Source organism: Cavia porcellus, unplaced genomic scaffold (genome assembly GCF_034190915.1).
Source record: "Cavia porcellus strain 051 isolate PalLab524CR breed Dunkin Hartley unplaced genomic scaffold, mCavPor4.1 scaffold_8, whole genome shotgun sequence".
NCBI lineage: Eukaryota > Metazoa > Chordata > Mammalia > Rodentia > Caviidae > Cavia > Cavia porcellus.
Genome location: NW_026947491.1, coordinates 44,900,037 through 44,917,922, shown reverse-complemented (window position 1 = coordinate 44,917,922; position 17,886 = coordinate 44,900,037). Strand labels below are relative to the sequence as shown.

The following is a 17,886-nucleotide window of genomic DNA, read 5'->3' as shown; positions in this document are numbered from 1 at the left end:
TAAGGTTTCCATCTTTTTTGCAGTGTTCCTCTAATATCTTAACTATTCTTTAGATGTGTTCAGCAATTCATTACATTTATCATTTCTTCTTTTATCATTTATCATTTCTATCATGTTATTTCTGATCTGAGTTCCATTATAGCTTCCTGGAGTTGTTTCTTTACTTCAGTCGCTATCATTTCAGGGGTTTCAGGTATATAGCTTACGTTTTCTTCTGTGTCCATGTCTCCTAGGCTTTCTTGGGATGGGCTGGAGGTTTGAGATTGCATTTTGCTCTTTTGTTTTGTTATTTTCCTATATTCCCTTAGGGAAGCTGAAGGCAAAGTCTCAGTTGTTTCTTGGATTGAGAATATTTATCCCTACTGCAGGGAGTTTCCCCAGTCGAGTAGAGTAGAGGTCGTAAGACAGGCCTTACCAGATAGCTCCCAGCCCCTCGGGGATTGCTGGGTGGGGCACAACTGGGCCCAGAGGAATCTTCTTGAGGGTCCTCTGGTGATGGGGATAGGGTCCTACCAGACTCTGAGTGACTTGTCATTGCTGCATGGCTAAATAGATATCACTTCACAGAATTTCAGCTCACCATGTGGCGCTTAGGTGGCTCCAGACCACTCAGGAGTTACTGGGTGGGGCCCAACTAAACCAGAAGGGTCCCAACTAGGCCAGGAGAGACCTTCCTGAGGGTCCTCCAGTGATTGGGGATGCTGGGCAGCACCCTACAGGCTCTGAGTGATGTGCTGAGCCTCCACTGTGGGATGGAACTCAGTGTGCACTATTGGCTCGTGAGGTGGAGCACGGTGGCTCCGGTCCACTTGGGGGTCACTGGGTGGGGCCAAGATAGGCCATGAGGGACCTTTCTGGGGGTCTTTCAGTGATGATGAATGCTGGGCAGGGTCCTACCAGGCTCAGATCAATGTGCCAACACCGCATCATGGGATGGAACTGGCTGTGCGCCCCTGCAGGGCTCTTATACTATTGCCTCACTGACTTGTAGCATCAAGCATACTCAAAGAGAAATCTGCCATCTGCCAGATTCTTCTTCTTTTGTAGGTGATTTCTTTCCTCTCTTGGGAAACCTTCCAGATTTTCTCTTTCTCACTGGAACTCCAGAACATCACCAAGATATATGTAGGAGTGAGTCTTCTCTCACCAACCATGCTGGAAGTTTGATGAGCTGTGACAACCTCAAGACTTTAGTCCTTCATTAGCTCCAAATACTTTTCTTCAGTTATTTCTTTAATAATATCTTCTGCTCTGTTCCCTTTTTTGTCTTTTTCAGGAACTCCTATCAAATGAATGTTGAAGCTTCTGCATGTATCCTAGCTTACAGTTTTTCTTTATTCATTAGCTGCTTGGATATTTGCATTGTATCCTTAGATACTTCTTTCTTGTTTTTTTTTTTTTTTTTTGGTCTTTTTCCTTTTTATCTGTACCAGGGATCGAACTCACGACTGCCTGCCTGCAAGGCAGGCGCTTATGCCGCTGAGCTAAATCCCCAGCCCCGATACTTCTTTCATTTAGCTTTCTAGATTGCTCATTCTTTCCTTGAGTATACCTAACCTGCTATGTAGATCATCTACTGAAATTAAACATTCAGTAGATGACATCTTAGTGGTATTTCCTTATATTCTCAATCTCCTCTTGTATCTCTCTGAAAATGCTGATCACTCTTCTGAAGTTTTCTTCCGTTTCTTGGATTAACTGTGCTTCTTTGGATGTCAGCTCTTCTGTTTGCAGGGTCTTGTGTCTCTCTTTTCTGTTTTCCCTAAAAACTTGGCCTAAAAGTTCAGATTTGTACATGACCACTATTCATGCTCATCAGAACTTCGTTATAGTGATTTGGAGAGAAAGGTCAAATGCAAAATAGGACAGAATATCTTAATTCCTTGACCTGTGATAGCAGCTCTTTTCTCTTCTTCTTCAATGTTGTGTACCTCCTGGTACCTCATGAACTTTTCCTTCTCTCTAACTGAATAACTACAGGCAGTTTCCTTGCATAACACTGAGGCTTCTTCTCCTGCTGTGCTTGGGTTTCCTTCTCCCTCCTGCTGCTGCCTCTCCCCTTCTTCCATTCCTGAGTTTTCTTCTTCCTCCTATGGCTCTTCCTGCATTTGAGACTTTCCTGCCTCCTTTTCTTCTGTCCCTGAGTTTTCTTCTCCCTCCTGCTCTTCCTTTTTCTTCCTCTTCCTCCCCTCAGGTTACTTCTTCTTGCTCTGGTCCATCCCTGAGTTTTATTCTCCCACCTCTGCTAGCCATGAGGCCTCCTGCTTCTCCATCGTGAGGCTTTTCCAAATGCGTTCACGTTTCACTCTTTAATGAATAAAGAGCTCAAGACATCACTTGCTGGGCCTTCAGCTTCATACTTTGAGGCTTTTAGTGGTTTATCCCATTTTCTTTATACCCTATGTTGTCTTCCTCCTTGATGTGAGTTTGCATTCTATGGAAGAACATCTTTCAACAAATCTTTCATAAAAAACCTTTTGACTGGTAGATTTTCTGAGGCTTTGCAGGTCTAAAAATGTCTTTATTTCACCATCACATTTAAATGCTAATTCAGCCTTGCATAGAAATTTAAGGTCAAGCTGAGCATGCTGGTACATGCCTGTCTTGCCAGCACTTGGAAGGCTGAGGGAGGAGGATTGCTGCAAGTTTGAGGCCAGCCTGGGCTCATAGTTAAAGGCCAGCCTGAGCTAGATAGCAAGACCCTGACTCAAAAATCCCCAAAAGAAAAAATTGAGAGTCACAACCTTTTACTCCAAAATACTACAGATGAGGTCCCATTGCTTGCTGACTTCCAGTGGTTTTTCTTCTTTACTCTTCCAAATTCTCAAGGTTTTTTCTCTTTCCTAACTTTCTTCACTGGTTTGTGCCCTCCAATTCTGTGCTTTCTTTTCTGAACTTCTAGCTATACATCATGATTTCTCCGTCTATCATCGTTACTGCATGAGGCTCCTCCCTGTTTTTCTTCTTTTTTTTTTTTTCACTCTGTCATTTTGAGGTAATTTCCTACCTCAGTGCCCATTGTGACTTTTAGCTTTGGCTTACTTTGTTACTCAGCTCATCTAGTTTTCTTTTAAAGGTCAGTCTTTCAATATTCTCATGTATTTTAGAGTCTTCTATTTTCTCCACCATCTCTGTTTTTGGTGAGGCTAAATCTTTTACTTCCTGGTACTCCTTCCTGCTACTAGAGTTCTTTGAGTTTATCACTTCAGGTATTGTGATTTTTGTTTCTAAAATTTCTCTTATGTTATTTGTAGGAATCTCTATCATCTCTTCCAACAAGAGGTCCTGCTTTTCCTTCAAGAACTCAACTTTGTTTCTATCCTTCCGCCCCTTAGAGATTTACCTGTAACCCTATACCCCTGTGCTTAGTAACCTACCTCTGGCGCCAAACGTGTGCCAATGGGATACCTGTGCATCCCTAATACCCCTTAGGGTCCACCCAAGACAGAGGCTACTTATGTGCCTGACTCCACGTGTTTGAGAGAGTGTGTTCCCGGGAGAGATCGCCGGCCCGGGGGTGGAGATGCTGCGCCCTGGGGGCCGGGGGTCTCTCCCCACATTCCCAAAATAAAGGTTACTTATATTTTATACTTCTTATCTTTGCAGCCACCGCCGGCCACTCCTTCCCTCTTCCTCCCCTTCTCAGACCTAACACCTATCACCTACTGATGAGTCTGTATTATACTCTGAATTTGGTAGTGGGGCCATTGCCTTCTCGGTCTCTGTGGATGCTCTTCTTTCCCTTCAGGAGACCTTTTTCTTATTCCTTTGCCAATCTTACCAGCTTGGATCAGACTCTGGATATTGTGGTGTTGTCAAAGCTAATTTTCTCTTCTTGAAGAGTAAATTTGTTCTTGCACACTGAGTAATCTCCAAAACTTCAAAATTTTAAGTCATTCTCTGCATTAGCTGGAGGAAACCTCTCTTAGCAGCAGGAAACATCCAGCCTGTAGCTGGCTTAGCTCCTATCAATCGCAGCATGAGACTGATCCCCACAAGGCCTCAAGAAACAATGGGCTTCCTTTTTAATCATCACTGATTCCCCTTTTTCCACTCTACTCTTCTTTCTCTTGGGCTGTTCTCTTACCTTTTTCTCCTTCATGAGTTCCTGAGGTGCTTATGAGACAGGAACTTATCATTCATCCTTTGTCAAGTACTACACTGAGCTCTAGACAAACAGAAAGTTGAAATTCTTAGGTGAATTTTTGTAAATTTCTTGTTTTTCCTCTCAGTTTTTGTTGTTGTTGTTGTTCTTGGATTTGTTTCATTTTGCTTTGCTTTGCTTTGTTTTGTGAGATAGGGTCTTATTAATAGTATGTATTCTAAGGTTGGCCTTGAACTCACTATGTAGCCCATGCTGGCCTCAAACTCACAGTCATCCTCCTGCCTCAACCTCCTGAGTACTAGGATTATAGGTGTATACCACTACACCTGGCGTGAATGTTTATAATTTTTTTAAAAATTCAGTTTATTGGTACATTTTAGATATACATAATGATCACATTCATCATAGGGAATTTGTACTGTACATGATCTTTTTTTTTGGGGGGGGGGGGACAGGGTCTCACTGTGTGGTTAATGCTGGCCTTGGGCTCACTTTGTAGCACAGGCTGGTCTCGAACTTGCAACGATCCTCCTACCTCAGCCTCCCAATGCTGGGATTACAAGAGTGTGCCACCCCGCCCAGCTGAACATGATATATCTTGATTCCTCTTCCCTTTCCATTCCTCACCTTCTCCCTTCAACTCCTCTTCCCCTCATTTACAAAACTTTGTTTCCATTTTATCCTCCTTTTCTCAGTTTTTTCTTTTCCCTTCCTTCCTTCTCCCATCCTCTCCCTAGTTCCACTTTCCTTTGAACAGGTAAATTTCTTAAAGGGTCTTCCCTTAGTACAGTGTTACAGAGGTCTCAGTTCATTAAATGACTTTAAAATTTCCTCTCCATTTTTTTCTCTCAAGAGAGATAATGTTGCCAGGAGTGTTGGCACACTCTTATAATCCCAGCAGGATCACTGGAAGTTTGAGGACAACCTGGGCTATACAGTGGGTTAAAGGCCAGCCTGAACTATATATATAGTTAGAGCCTGTCTTTTAAAAAAAAGAAGAAAAAGATAGAGGTAACGTTAGCCTAAATAAATAAAATCATCTCTGAATTATCTTTATTGATGGAGAACAGAATTCAGTGGAGTATGTAGTGGAGTTCAAAACTTTTTCAAAACCTCATGTTCATTTTTATGAAATTGATGTGAGCTCTAGCATTAGAGAAGTACTAATATAGATATTCCCTACCAGTCACAGATCTATGAATTTACTTCTGGCATTGTTTTACATTATATAGTTTCTTTTATACAGATGCCTGACTTTTCTTTCTTTCTTTTTTTTTTTTAAACAGTATTGCAGTTGAACCCAGGGTTTTCACTACATCCCCAATGCTACTGCCCTCTTTTTATTTTTTATTTTATTTTAATTAATTTTGTCTTTTTGAGACAGAGTTTCACTATGCCGTTCAGGCTGGCCTTGAACTCACTTTGTAGCCCAGCCTGTCTTCAACTTTCAGTGATTTTCCTGTCTCAGCCTTCCAAGTGCTAGGATTACAGACCTGTGTCACCGTACCTGGCCAGGGTCTCACTGAATTGCCCAATCTTGCCTTGAATTTGTGATACTCCTGCGTCATCCAGAGTGCTGTGACTATAGGTGTTCATCATGACACTCAGTTCCATTTTGTTTAATTTTGGCCACCAGTAGGAAATCAGTCCACCTTCTATATGCATTCCAGCTAATAGAAAAGGAAGGTGATTCAGAAGGATTATCATGGCAAAAGACTTCAGGCTACTAAAAGAAGAGAGGGCTTGAGGATTTAGTTCAGCAGCATAAGTGCCTGCCTGGCAAGCGCAAGGTCATAAATTCAACCCCCAGTACCAAAAAAAAAAAAAAAAAAAAAAAAAAAAAAAAAACCCTTCAGGCTGAAGTTTAAAAACAAAAGAATCCAATATCATTAGTTCTCTATTTACAATAAAAGGGGGGCTTGCCAAGGATGATTAATTACCAACTATAAATCAAAAGAACATAGGAACCTATATCTTTCCATAATATCCCTTATTGCAATGAAGGGATATATATATATTTTGTCCTTCTTCGAAACCTGTTAGAGCACAGTGTTTATATGTATCGCTTGTCCAAATCAGTGGTTCTTAGACTTTTTTGTGTCTTCCTCTGACACTCTCCTCTGAGTTCCCTGCCTTCAAGATTTCCTGCTGTTAAAGAAACGTAAAATGATCCTAGGTTCATTTTTCATCTGTCTTAGAAATAATCAGGTTTCAGCTGAACTATAGTTTTTAGGAATTGTACTGAGGAGGCACAGAAATGGCCTACAGAATGAGGAGCCACTTACTACAAAAGAGAAGTGAAAGGTCCTAGTGATGAGATTTGCAGTGGTGACCGTCCACCTACGATCAGGTTTGACTTGGAAAACGTGGATGTTCCCATCAGATAACCTCTTCCTTTCTGGCAACAGGTGTCTCCAGCCCAGCCAACTCCCAGTACTGGAGGACGCAGGCGGCGCACAGTGGATGAAGACCCAGATGAAAGGCGGCAACGCTTTCTCGAGCGCAACCGGGCTGCAGCCTCCCGCTGTCGCCAAAAGCGCAAGCTATGGGTGTCTTCATTGGAGAAGAAGGCAGAAGAACTTACTTCTCAGAACATTCAGCTGAGTGTGAGTGGATTCTGGAAGATAATTGGGGTTGTCGACCCTGGAAAGTGAGATTAAATCAGAAAAAAATGGGACAGTATAATTGAAGATGGTAGTTGTTTTATTAGGACAGACTAAAAAATTGTGCCAGAAAGAATGCAAAATCTCTTAAAAGAGTTGAGATCTCTTCCCTAGTAATTGGCAGACACTATCTACTATGAAATTTGTTACTTGGCCCATTTGGGTGAAAGGAATTAGAAAAGTACCCCAGGGTGCTTAAATCAGTAGAAATCAGGTGTAGCAGTGCATATCTGTGATCCCAGCACTCGGAAGACAGAGGAGGGGATTGCTGCAAGATCGAGGCCTGCCTGAATTAGCTAGTGTGATCCTGTGCCAAAAAACAAGTTTCTGCTGGAGACTTAACCATGGTTATGGAAGACCTACCTTATTTTTTAACAGACATATGTTAGTACATTCTATAGTGTGGTTATATTGTAGGGTATGACATGTTGTTCTGATCTTTTGCTAGAACAGTAATGCTGCAGTGAATATTGCATGCATTCAGGTAAAATCTGCTAAACAGATGCCTAAACCAGGTGTGGTGGCACACGCCTGTAATCCCAGCACTCAGAAAGCTGATGTACTCAAGGTCAGCCTAAGATACATAGCTAAATGGAGGTTAGCTTGGACTATGTAGCCAGACCCTGTCTCACAAATAAATAAATCAAAATACATTAGATACTTAGATGTAGGATTTGTTAGTAAAAGAGCATATAGAAGCCGGGTGTGATGGCACACATCTGTAATACCATCACTTGGGAGAATTTTAGTGAATTTCAGACCAACCTGGGCTACAAAATGAGCTCAAGGCCAGCCTGAACCACATATGAGACCTTTTCTCAAAAAGTTAAGGAAAAAAAAAAAGAAAAAGAAAAAGAGCATATAGATTATTAGCTTGAATATTACCACATTTGCCTAAGTAAGAGTGATTTTTCTATTACAAGTCCCTGCTTTTCACAGCAGGCAATTCTTGTCATTGAATTCATGACTGTACTATTAGCCCTATGCTGTCTGAAGTCTGGTTGGATCTGAAGTCTATTTCAGGGGCCGGGATTTCACTCAGTGGTGTAAGTACCAGCCTGGCAAGCACGAGGTCATGAGTTTGATCCCTGGTACCAAAAAAAAAAAAAAAGCCCTATTCCAGTTTGAGGAGAAAAACCAAGCAGTGTTCTGTTGTTACTCTGAGCTATATTGCTATTCAGAGTCCTAAGAGTAGAAACTAAATCTTTCTCAATACTCTTTTTCTCTCCCCTCTTCTCCAGAATGAAGTGACATTATTACGCAATGAGGTGGCTCAGTTGAAACAGCTACTATTAGCTCATAAAGACTGCCCAGTCACTGCACTACAGAAAAAGACTCAAGGTTATTTAGGTGAGTGGCTGAAAACCTGTGCAAAATTAGTTGGTAAATTGCATGTTCTGGGTCTCAGCTGTTTATAACTCCATCCTGAATGTGCCAGGAATGCTCAGACAGGTGGGTGAAAAGTCCTTGTACAGCAACCAGTTCTACCCACCCCCAAAAACGTTTTGACAATAATATACTTATCCTAATTATGTACCAAACTTAGGGACAGAGGTTAGTGATATTTACTGTTTTTTTAAGGGAGTCTATTATCTTCCCAGTTTTCTTATGAAATAGGTATTATCTCCAGTTACTTGTGAGAAAACTACTCAGATCACTTCCCAGAGGTTACACAATTAGATTTACATCCAGGTGTTTCTTATTCCAAAGACATTCCTTGGCCTGGAGAAGAAATACATAGCAGGTGATGCATTGGGAATTAAGGATGTGTTTTATTTTTCTAATGATAGGTCAATATTGGTTTTAGTTTGTAATCTATGAGCAAATACAAAATAGTGGAAGAAAGATACAACCACAGACTTATACTCCATGTAAATACAGTTTTGAAATTAATATTATTGTCAATCAACTAGGCCTTATAATGCCTCTGTGCCAACTCTGGGAAGCTGAGGCAAGAGGATTGAAAGTTTGAGCCCAGCCTGGGCTACCTAGAATGACTTTATCTCAAAAAAAGAAAAAAAATTATATATATATATATATATATATATATATATATATATGACTGGAGATACAGCTCAGTGCAGAGACCCTGGGTTCAATACCAAGTACTACCACAAAAAAAAAAAGAAGAAGAAAAAAGAAATTGCCATGAATAATTTGCTTATGGTAGTAAATGCTAATAGATGCCAGTTTTCCTTTATAAATTAACTTGATAAAAATGTCAACTATTAGATTTTGTTACATTGAATTATTTGCTACTAACCATCTTTATCATTTCAGAGATGTGTCCCATAGAAAAAGAATAACCACATCACCAATCTTTAAAATTCTCTATTTAAATTTTAATATGTACTTCAGGGTATATTCATTCATTAAGCAGATACTGATTGAGTGCCTCTTCTGTGCTGGGCACTATTTTACATGCTGATAATATCATAAGGAATCAAATAGATTAGATTAAAACTTTGCCCTTCAGAAGCTTATATTTAATAGTTGAGACAGACAATAAATAATATATGGTAGGTTAGATATTAGTAAAGAAGAAAAAACAAAACAATAAACAGAGATAGGTAATATGAAGTGTTGCCCACAGCACTAAAATTTTAAATGAGCTGGCTTTTGAATTAAGACCCAAGGAAGTTAGGAAACTAGCCATGGAAGAAAAGTGCTTCAGACAGAAAAACAACAAACACAAAGACCCAAGGAAGGGGAGTGAGCCTGCCTAGAAATTTCTAGGAACAGCAGAAAGGTAGCTGGAAGGGAGGCGTTCCTCATAGGGGCTTGTCAGTTATAGCAACCACCTCAGCTTTTACTGGATACCATTAGGGAGTTCTTGGCAGAGGAACAATATGACAGACAAAAGAATCACTTTGTTAGAGACATCAGGAGTGCACAGGCGAGGTGAGCAGTCCATCAGAGGCCACTGCAATATGCATAAGAGTCTTCTCCAGGATGTTGGTAGTAAATGTGAAGAAAAGGGATGAATTCAGGATATATTTTTCAGTCTTGAGTGGCAGGATTTGATTACAGCTCAGATGGAGTGGTATTTATGAAAAAAACTGCTCCAAAGTTTTTAGCCTGAGCAACTGCAAGAATAGAGTTGTCATTAATGGAGGTATAGAAAAGTTTAGGAGGAAATGGTCTGGGAGGTCCCTGAGGAGCTCAGTTTTGGACAAATGAGGTTAAGAAACCTGGTAGGCTTGGGGCTGGGGATTTAGCTCAGCGGCATAAGCGCCTGCCTTGCAAGCAGGCAGTCGTGGGTTCGATCCCTGGTACCAATTAAAAGGAAAAAGACAAAAAAAACAAAAAAAGAAAGAAAGAAACCTGGTAGGCTTGCAGAGAGACATGTCTGTTGGTCTGCAGTCAGAGGAGAAGCTAAAGATAACTTTTGAGAGTCAGGAGCAGATAGTCATTTTTGAAAACCAAGTATTTTCTCCCACGGGGGAGAGTATCTAGGAAAGAGAAGGACTGGACCCTAGGATATTCAGCATTCAGAGGTCAGAGAGATGAGAAGGGACCTACAAGATATTGAAAAGGTACAGCCAGAAAGGCAGAAATCAAACCTGCTGAGTAGCTGAAAATGGTGGTCTATAAATAAAGTTAAGAAAGCATTGTAAGGGGCTGAGGATTTAGCTCAGCAGCATAAGCACTTGCTTGGCAAGCACCAGGTTGTGAGTTCAATCCATGGTACCAAAAAAAAAAAAAAAGAAAGAAAGAAAGAAAGGAAAAGCATTGTAGCAGTTTCATGATCATCTGTTTCAAATCTTGTTTGTGAGCTAAGGGGGATGAGGACTGAGTGTTTTTCAGTAGTGAGTATGCAGCAATTTTTTGACTCAGGCTTTGCAGTGAGTCTGATGAGTAGTCAATCCGTTAAACAACTACTTTGTTAAAGCAAAGATGTGTGTAGTTCCTGCTGGGTGGCATCAACATTATGGTAACACTTGACACAAGACAAATGAGACACTATCCCCACCTGTGAGAGACTGGGGTCCTTGTAAACTGAAGTAAGGACAAATATCCAAGTCAGAACCACTGACAGGGAGCTTCCTGAAAACAGGTTCCCACTTTATATCCCAGTGCCTGGATGGTGGTCCATAACTATTTGATGAATAAATGAATGTATCCTCTGAACACATACAAGATGAAGCTATTGATTTCCTTAATGGTAACAAGGATTGTTCACAGAGGAGACAATATTTAATCCTAAAAGATGATTCAGGCATCAAAAGGTCAAAAATTATCCATGCATGGTGGCACATACCTATAATCTTAGCACTTGGGAGGCTGAGACAGGAGAATCATGAATTCCTTCCTGAGTTTGAGGCCATCCTGGAATACATAGGCTCTGTCTCAAAAACAAAAGAAAAAAATTTTTAAATTAAAAAAGGGCTGGGGATATAGCTCAGTGGCACAGCATGTGCCTGGCAAGCACAAGGTCCTGAGTTCAATTCCCAGTACAGATACCTAGATTAGATAGATAAATAGATAGATAAAAAATTAAGCCAAGCACAGTAATATATACTGGTGATCCCAGCACTTAGGGATGCTGAGGCAAGAGGAACCCAAATTTGATTCCTGCATGGGCAACTTAGCAAGACTGCCTCAAAATAAAAAACATAGCCAGGTATGATGGCACATGCCTGTATTCTCAGCACTCCAGGAGGCTGAGGGAGAATGATCACAAATTGAAGTCCAGTGTGAGCAACTTAGCAAGACTATTTCAAAACAATAATAACAAAAAATGTTTTTAACAGCCAGACGTATAGCTCAGTGCAAAGGCCTTCAGTGCAAACCAGCTACTACAAAAACAAGTAAAAATAAATAATATAAAAGACCAGGTATGTAGCTTAGTGGTAAGAGTACCCGTGGGTTTGACCTCATTACAGCATAAATAAATAAATAAATACAAGTTTAAAAATAAGTTAAAAAAACACAACCACCTGTATCCCTGATTCCACACATCTGTGCTTAACCAGTGATAGTGGCTGTCTAATGTTTGAGAAAACTTGACCAATGAAGTTATATGTAGTTTAGATATTTATATTTAGTAGTAAAACATTAGTGTCACATACACTAAATGTATGCGCATGTTGATAGCAGCGTAATTTATAATAGGTACATCTTGGGAGTAGCCCATACATCTATCAACAGATGAATGGATAAAGAAAGTGTGACACACACACACATGCACACACAATGGACTACTACTTAGCCATAAAGGATAAATTGCAGTCATTTTCTGGCACGTACCTATAGTCCCAGTGCTTGGGAGGCTGAGGCAAGAGGATCACTGCAAATTCGAAGCCAGTCTGGGCTATATACTGAGTTCACTGTCAGCCTAGACTATATAACAAGATCCTGTATTTTAAAAAAAAAAAAAAAAGCCAGAATTCTAGGGAGTTCTCCCCCAAAAAAGATGTTTCATTTTCCTTTCTCGTCCTTTGAAACTATAGCAGAAGTTATTCCTGCCTATGTCCCTATTCTGTTTTCTAATCTCATGCTTTCTGCACTTTGCCCTCCTTCCTGGCAGAGAGCCCCAAGGAAAGCTCAGAGCCGACTGGTTCTCCAGCACCTGTGATTCAGCATAGCTCAGCAACAGCACCTAGCAATGGCCTCAGCGTTCGATCTGCAGCTGAAGCTGTTGCCACTTCAGTCCTCACTCAGATGGCCAGTCAAAGGACAGAACTGAGCATGCCAATGCAGCCACATGTGATCATGACCCCACAGTCCCAGTCTGTGGGCAGATGATGCCTCCCCTGGTGGAGAGGTCCCAGCTGGAGCTCACCCGCCCAAGAGCCACGAGAGATGTCATCCTACCCCCTCCCATCTGCCTTGGACATGGCAACATGGGGGGCAAAATTATGTGTTGTGAGTATGGATAGACATGGGGCTTTTCTCTTAGCCAGGTGGTCATGTTTGCTTGATACTTGTACTGGGGGCATTCCCCCCTCCAGAGCCACATAGATACCCCTCAGGGTGGGGTTTCTGATGTACTCACAGCCACAGACCTACCCTGATTGAGCAATCACCCATGCCCCACGCACGTGTGTCTGTCTCTTTTAACACTAACCCTGGCACTTCTAGGTTTGGGGTTTCTCGGTTTCTTCTCACTAAGCTGTGGCTGTTACCTTCTTCCTTACTAGCATGCCAGTTCCTGCCAGACAGAGGAAGGCTGACCCATCCTTTGCCCTCCATGGACTCAGGACTTTGTCTCCCAGTAGCTACTAATTTCTACCTTTTTCCCCTTTCCAAATTCTAGTTAAAACATTCACTTATGGGGCTAGGGATTTAGCTCAGCTGCATAAGTGCCTGCCTAGCAAGCATGCAGTCGTGAGTTTGATCCCCAGTACCAAGAAAAAAAAAAACATTCACTTATGGAGAATGTAAGGTTACTTCTGATGTATGAAATAACAGTATTTTTCAGCTCTCCCATGAACTTTATTTCTTCTCAGTACCTGCTACCAAAAAACTAAAAGGCAAAGCAAAAAGAAATAAGCAAAACTCCAAGAGTTCTAGTCGTTTTTCATCTATTTCCAGAATTATCTGGGTACCTCATTTTGTCTCTTGACTTGACTTTCCCTGGTCTAGGATCTCCACTAAGCCTTGGCAACCTCATCTTGTGGCCTTACTGTTAAGCATCACTTGGCAGTGAAAAGGGAACTAGGCAGGGATCTGACTAGTGATTCCCTCTCCCTCTATCCTCCTTGACTTGCAATCATCAGGGCAGACAGGAACAATAGCACTTAAAACTTGTTCCATCAGGTTACTGGATTAACTGATTCTTTTGTTTCACTAGAGTTTACTGGCCAAAGTTAGGCACGTTGTCATGTCTGGTCATCTTTATGCTCCTACCTCTCTCTTCATTCCCTGTCCACTTGACTGCCTTTCTCCATCCACTTTAATTACTCAGTCAGCCTTCCTGAAGACTGTCTCATGGGGCACTCGCGTTCTTTCACACTTCCTCCATCTCACAGACTCAGTTGTGTCTTTTCTGAGCTATATTCTGTACTCCTCAGTGTCCGTCACTTCTACACTACTTTCTCTCTCTCACAAGAGTTCTTCCTGGCCTGGCACAGCTCCTTCAACTCATTTCTGTTCTCTACCCCCACAATGCAAAATTACTTCTTCTTGATACAAGCTCCAAGACTGAAGCATAATAACCAAGGTCCTGAGTGGCTTGAGAGCGAGCTCAGGTGGAAGAGAGGGAGGGAGAGAGGTGCGGTACTGATCTCAGCAGGAAAGCCCACGGCCGGCCTGTCTGGGAAAATGTAAACTATGGCTCTCAGCCATTCTTACTTTAGAGTTGGGCTGCAGAGGAAGAAATCCATTCCCCTGTTCCTCTTCCTTCACCATTAGGACTTCTTATCTTCCCTTGGCTCTGAACTAAGCAGTTTTTACCAGGACAAGAGGACAAAATCCAAAGCCAGAGGCTTTGGATAGGTCAGCTTTAATAACCCCTCAGTGCGAAGCCTTTCCAGTTGTCCCAGGGCCACCTGCTGCCATCTGCCAAAGCCAAGGATGTCCTTTTCTCCATCTCCTTCTGCTTCCATCTTAAACATACAGTGTAGCTGTCAGTTTCCTTTCTTATTTTGTCTTCCAAAACTGGCTGTCAGTAGGGAATGAGAAAATGTTCTAAGCCACAAGATTCCCATCTCTTCAGAATGGTACACTGGTGAGCCAGTCAGATGATGCACCCTGCTGCATTTGTTGGAAATTTCCCCTCCTGCTCTTCAGACTTGGTGCTGAACAAACCACACCTGGTGAAGACAAAGGAGAGAAAACACGGTTTTCTTATTCCCTAACACCAGGCACCCAACAGGAACAGCCCTGAGGTGATACGACTAGCAAATGTCAGGCAGATGGTCAGGACACAGTTCTACCTGCAGGGACTTTGATTGCCTTGAAACAGTCACAGCCATAACTTGCGCTCAGGGCCTCTCCTTCAGATGGCTGCTCCACGGCTTTTTTTTTTCCATTTTTGAGTCTTGTTTCATTTCTTATTGTCCTCATTTTCCACTAGCTGCTTTACCCTACAGCATGACAAAGTTTATGGCTCCTAAGGAGCTTCTTCATTAGACCTTTGACTATTTTTCTTCCCCCTTCAGTCAAGTGTTTTTAAAGTTAGAATCCATTTGTCACTGCACACATACCCTGCCAGTCTCTCCCTGTGTTGAACAGCTCATCCTTATAGAGGGATGTTTGTAGTTTCTTAGCCCCCATACATAATTTTCTTGAGTTTTTAATTTCATTTTCATCAGCAAGAGCTTAGTAGTGGATTTAAATGAGGGCCATTGCTAGAACCATAGTAGTGAGGCAGAAGAAAGGAAGTGGTGAAAGGAAGAAGGTGCAGGACAGAACCCCAGGGGCTCTGTAGGTAGCCTCGGGTCTCACTGAGAAGGCAGCACAGTCGCTCGCTCTGAAGCCTCACATTTGGCTAAGGCGACCATCACTCACCTTGTTATTGCTGCCAGCCACCATGTGGTCACTCTCCCCTGATCTTAACCTTCCAGGCTTACGTGGACTAGAACCAGATACTATACAGGGTATCATTCAGTCCTTCTCAAGGCCCATGGGCTTCCTGGGGTTAATGGGAGGGCTCTTTTGAAAAGAAGCCAAATGTGGATATCTTGGGATTCTTCCAAGTGAACACAGTACTCAGGCTCCCACCTCACTCCAGGCCAGAGAGAAAAGGGTGAGAGCCAGGTCTTCTGGTCTGCACACCCTTTGCTCACTCCCTTAAGAGAAAGCTTGCGTAAAGCTGAAAAGGCTGAGACAGCCTCTCACCCAACTAGGAGGACTAGAAAGATTACATCCGTCCTTTGCTCATGCTTTCCTGTCAGTTAGACACCCCATATTCCGCCTCCTTCTGCTTGGCGCTATAGTAGCCCGTGTACTACAGGGGTTTGTTAAAGAGCAGCTGGGTCAACTGAACTTCGCCTTGCCTATCCCTGTTGTAGCTCTCAGCTCCTTTTTTGACTGGCCTCTCTGCCTCCTGGAGGGTCTGCCCTCCAGCACCACCATCCTGTCCTAGGAGATGGAATGCTTCACCTACCTGTGACCCAGCAGGCACCAAAAGCCCTGCCCCGCTGTCGCTGTCGGAGGCTCCCTCGCTCCACCCGACCCACTAAAACAGCGCCCTTTCATGACTCCCTTTCCATCAGTTTCCCATTAATATTCTACATTTTATACACAGGGAAGAAATGGTTTTGTTTTTTTTTCCATTTCATAACCAATCTGTTTAGATTTCAGTCCTCCTAGCTGTATCATGTATCTCTTTTGTTGATATGCTCTTCTGCTTTCTTTAGACTTAATGTTTGACCCAGGTGGGAGTTGTGGATAGACAGGACAGGTGAGGATCCCTGTGCCCCACTACAGCTTTCTTAATCCTTCACCTCTCCAAGCACAGGGCTGAGTTGTTCGTATCCGCAGACAGATGTGCATAGACATAAATCCCCACCCACCAGCAGGCATGTGCATAGGTGACTGCTGGCGAGCATTCCCACCCTCTGCACTAGTTGAATTTTCTTTTTTGAGGTAAAATCCTACCTTAAGATGAGAAAAGGCTGAGGGGAAGGGACAAGTTAAGGCCGCTTATGTCCTTTTTAGATGTGTTTAGTTACTAAGGCTTTTTTTAGTTTTTTTAAATGGGGGTGGGCAACAGCACCAAGAGAGCTTTCCCCAGCTGTTGGTGACTAATGTTTTAGCTGTCAGTGACCATGAGCACTACTGTCACTGACTTTACCTTAGGGGAGTGGTTTTCAGAAAATGGTCTGGGACCACCAGCAGAGCAGTCTTACCTGGAGCCTGCTAGAAATGCACATTCTCAGCACACCCCAGCTCTCCTGAATCACAAACACTGGGGGTGGGTTTCAACAAGCACTCCAAGTGCTCCTGATGCACACTAATGTTTGTAAACTGTTGCCTTGGGGACAACCTGGGATCTTATAAGGCACTAAGGATTCTTTAAATTCTATCCTCTGCCTTAGCACTGACACATTTTTCCATTTCTTCCAGTTCCTCCCCTCACATCATTAAAACAGCCACCACCGCATCACTCATGTCAAATTCTGGATTTATCTTCCTTCTAATCTTATTGCTAAAACTTGTCCCTGTGTCAGTCTCGAAAATTCTCTATTCCCTTGCAGTCTGGTCACTTGTGTCTTGGTTACATTACAGACCAGCCCCAACACACACACACACATTACACACACACACACACACACACACACACACACACCAGGCAGGGAGGAGATAAGCCTTGTGTCTTGGTTACATTATAGACCAGCCCCAACACACACACACACATTACACACACACACACACACACACACACACACCAGGCAGGGAGGAGATAAGCCTTGTGTCTTGGTTACATTATAGACCAGCCCCAACACACACACACACATTACACACACACACACACACACACACACACCAGGCAGGGAGGAGATAAGCCTTGTGTCTTGGTTACATTATAGACCAGCCCCAACACACACACACACACACACACACACACACACACACCAGGCAAGGAGGAGATAAGCCTCCAGCCCTGACAGTGGAGGCTGCTGCATTCTTGTGTAGTATCTGTGAAGAAGAAAGCAGTGTGTATCTGATTGTATTTCTGTTCATCTATATATTTTTGACATGTGGCAACCCCACTCCATCTCATCAGGGAACTCCGCATGCCCTGGGTCTCCCCAGGCTCCAGCGGTGATCCTGTCAGGTGGGAGGATGCAGTGCCACTGGCCCTTTTGTTACAAGCCCAACATGCCCCTTGCCACCACCCAGTTAGCATGACCCCTGTGAGCAGGCTCTCACAGTCTCCTGGGTGGGGCGAGGCAGGGGCTCTGCGCTCTTCTCCCTAACCAGCGCCCTTTCTTTCCTTCCCCTTTGCCACTCAGCAGTTACCCCCAGCCATGCCTTCTCCCTCCTTCCCTCCCTCCCCAGCCCTGACATATATTGTGCCTTATTTATGCTGCAAATATAACATTAAACTATCAAGAGAACCACTGGTTTGTCTGATGCTTTACTACCCTGACCCCCAGTCCCTATTGCCACTCTTCTGGGGCCTCACCGGACTTTCACATTGTGAGCTTCCCCACTCTTCCCACTCTT

The 17,886-nt window shown here is 42.9% G+C and overlaps 1 protein-coding gene and 1 long non-coding RNA gene across 5 annotated transcripts in view; one reads left to right on the top strand and one right to left on the bottom strand.

Annotated features, from left to right (window-relative positions):
• LOC100725948 (cyclic AMP-dependent transcription factor ATF-7) overlaps positions 1 to 17,780 on the top strand; it is a 105,250-nt gene extending 87,470 nt beyond the window's left edge. For all 4 annotated transcript variants that reach the window (XM_003476024.5, XM_063254840.1, XM_013159333.3 and 1 more), the window contains 3 exons: positions 6,514 to 6,711; positions 8,010 to 8,118; positions 12,299 to 17,780. In XM_003476024.5, the coding sequence (XP_003476072.2) occupies positions 6,514 to 6,711; positions 8,010 to 8,118; positions 12,299 to 12,516 (525 nt within the window). In that variant the 3' untranslated portion in view covers positions 12,517 to 17,780. The remainder of the gene's footprint in view (positions 1 to 6,513; positions 6,712 to 8,009; positions 8,119 to 12,298) is intronic.
• Positions 5,766 to 11,191, bottom strand: LOC134477322 (uncharacterized). Its single transcript, XR_010049295.1, has 2 exons — positions 11,030 to 11,191; positions 5,766 to 6,748 (listed from the first exon to the last, which is right to left on the bottom strand). It is a non-coding gene; the product is annotated as an uncharacterized LOC134477322 (long non-coding RNA).
• Positions 17,781 to 17,886: the final 106 nt, after the last annotated feature.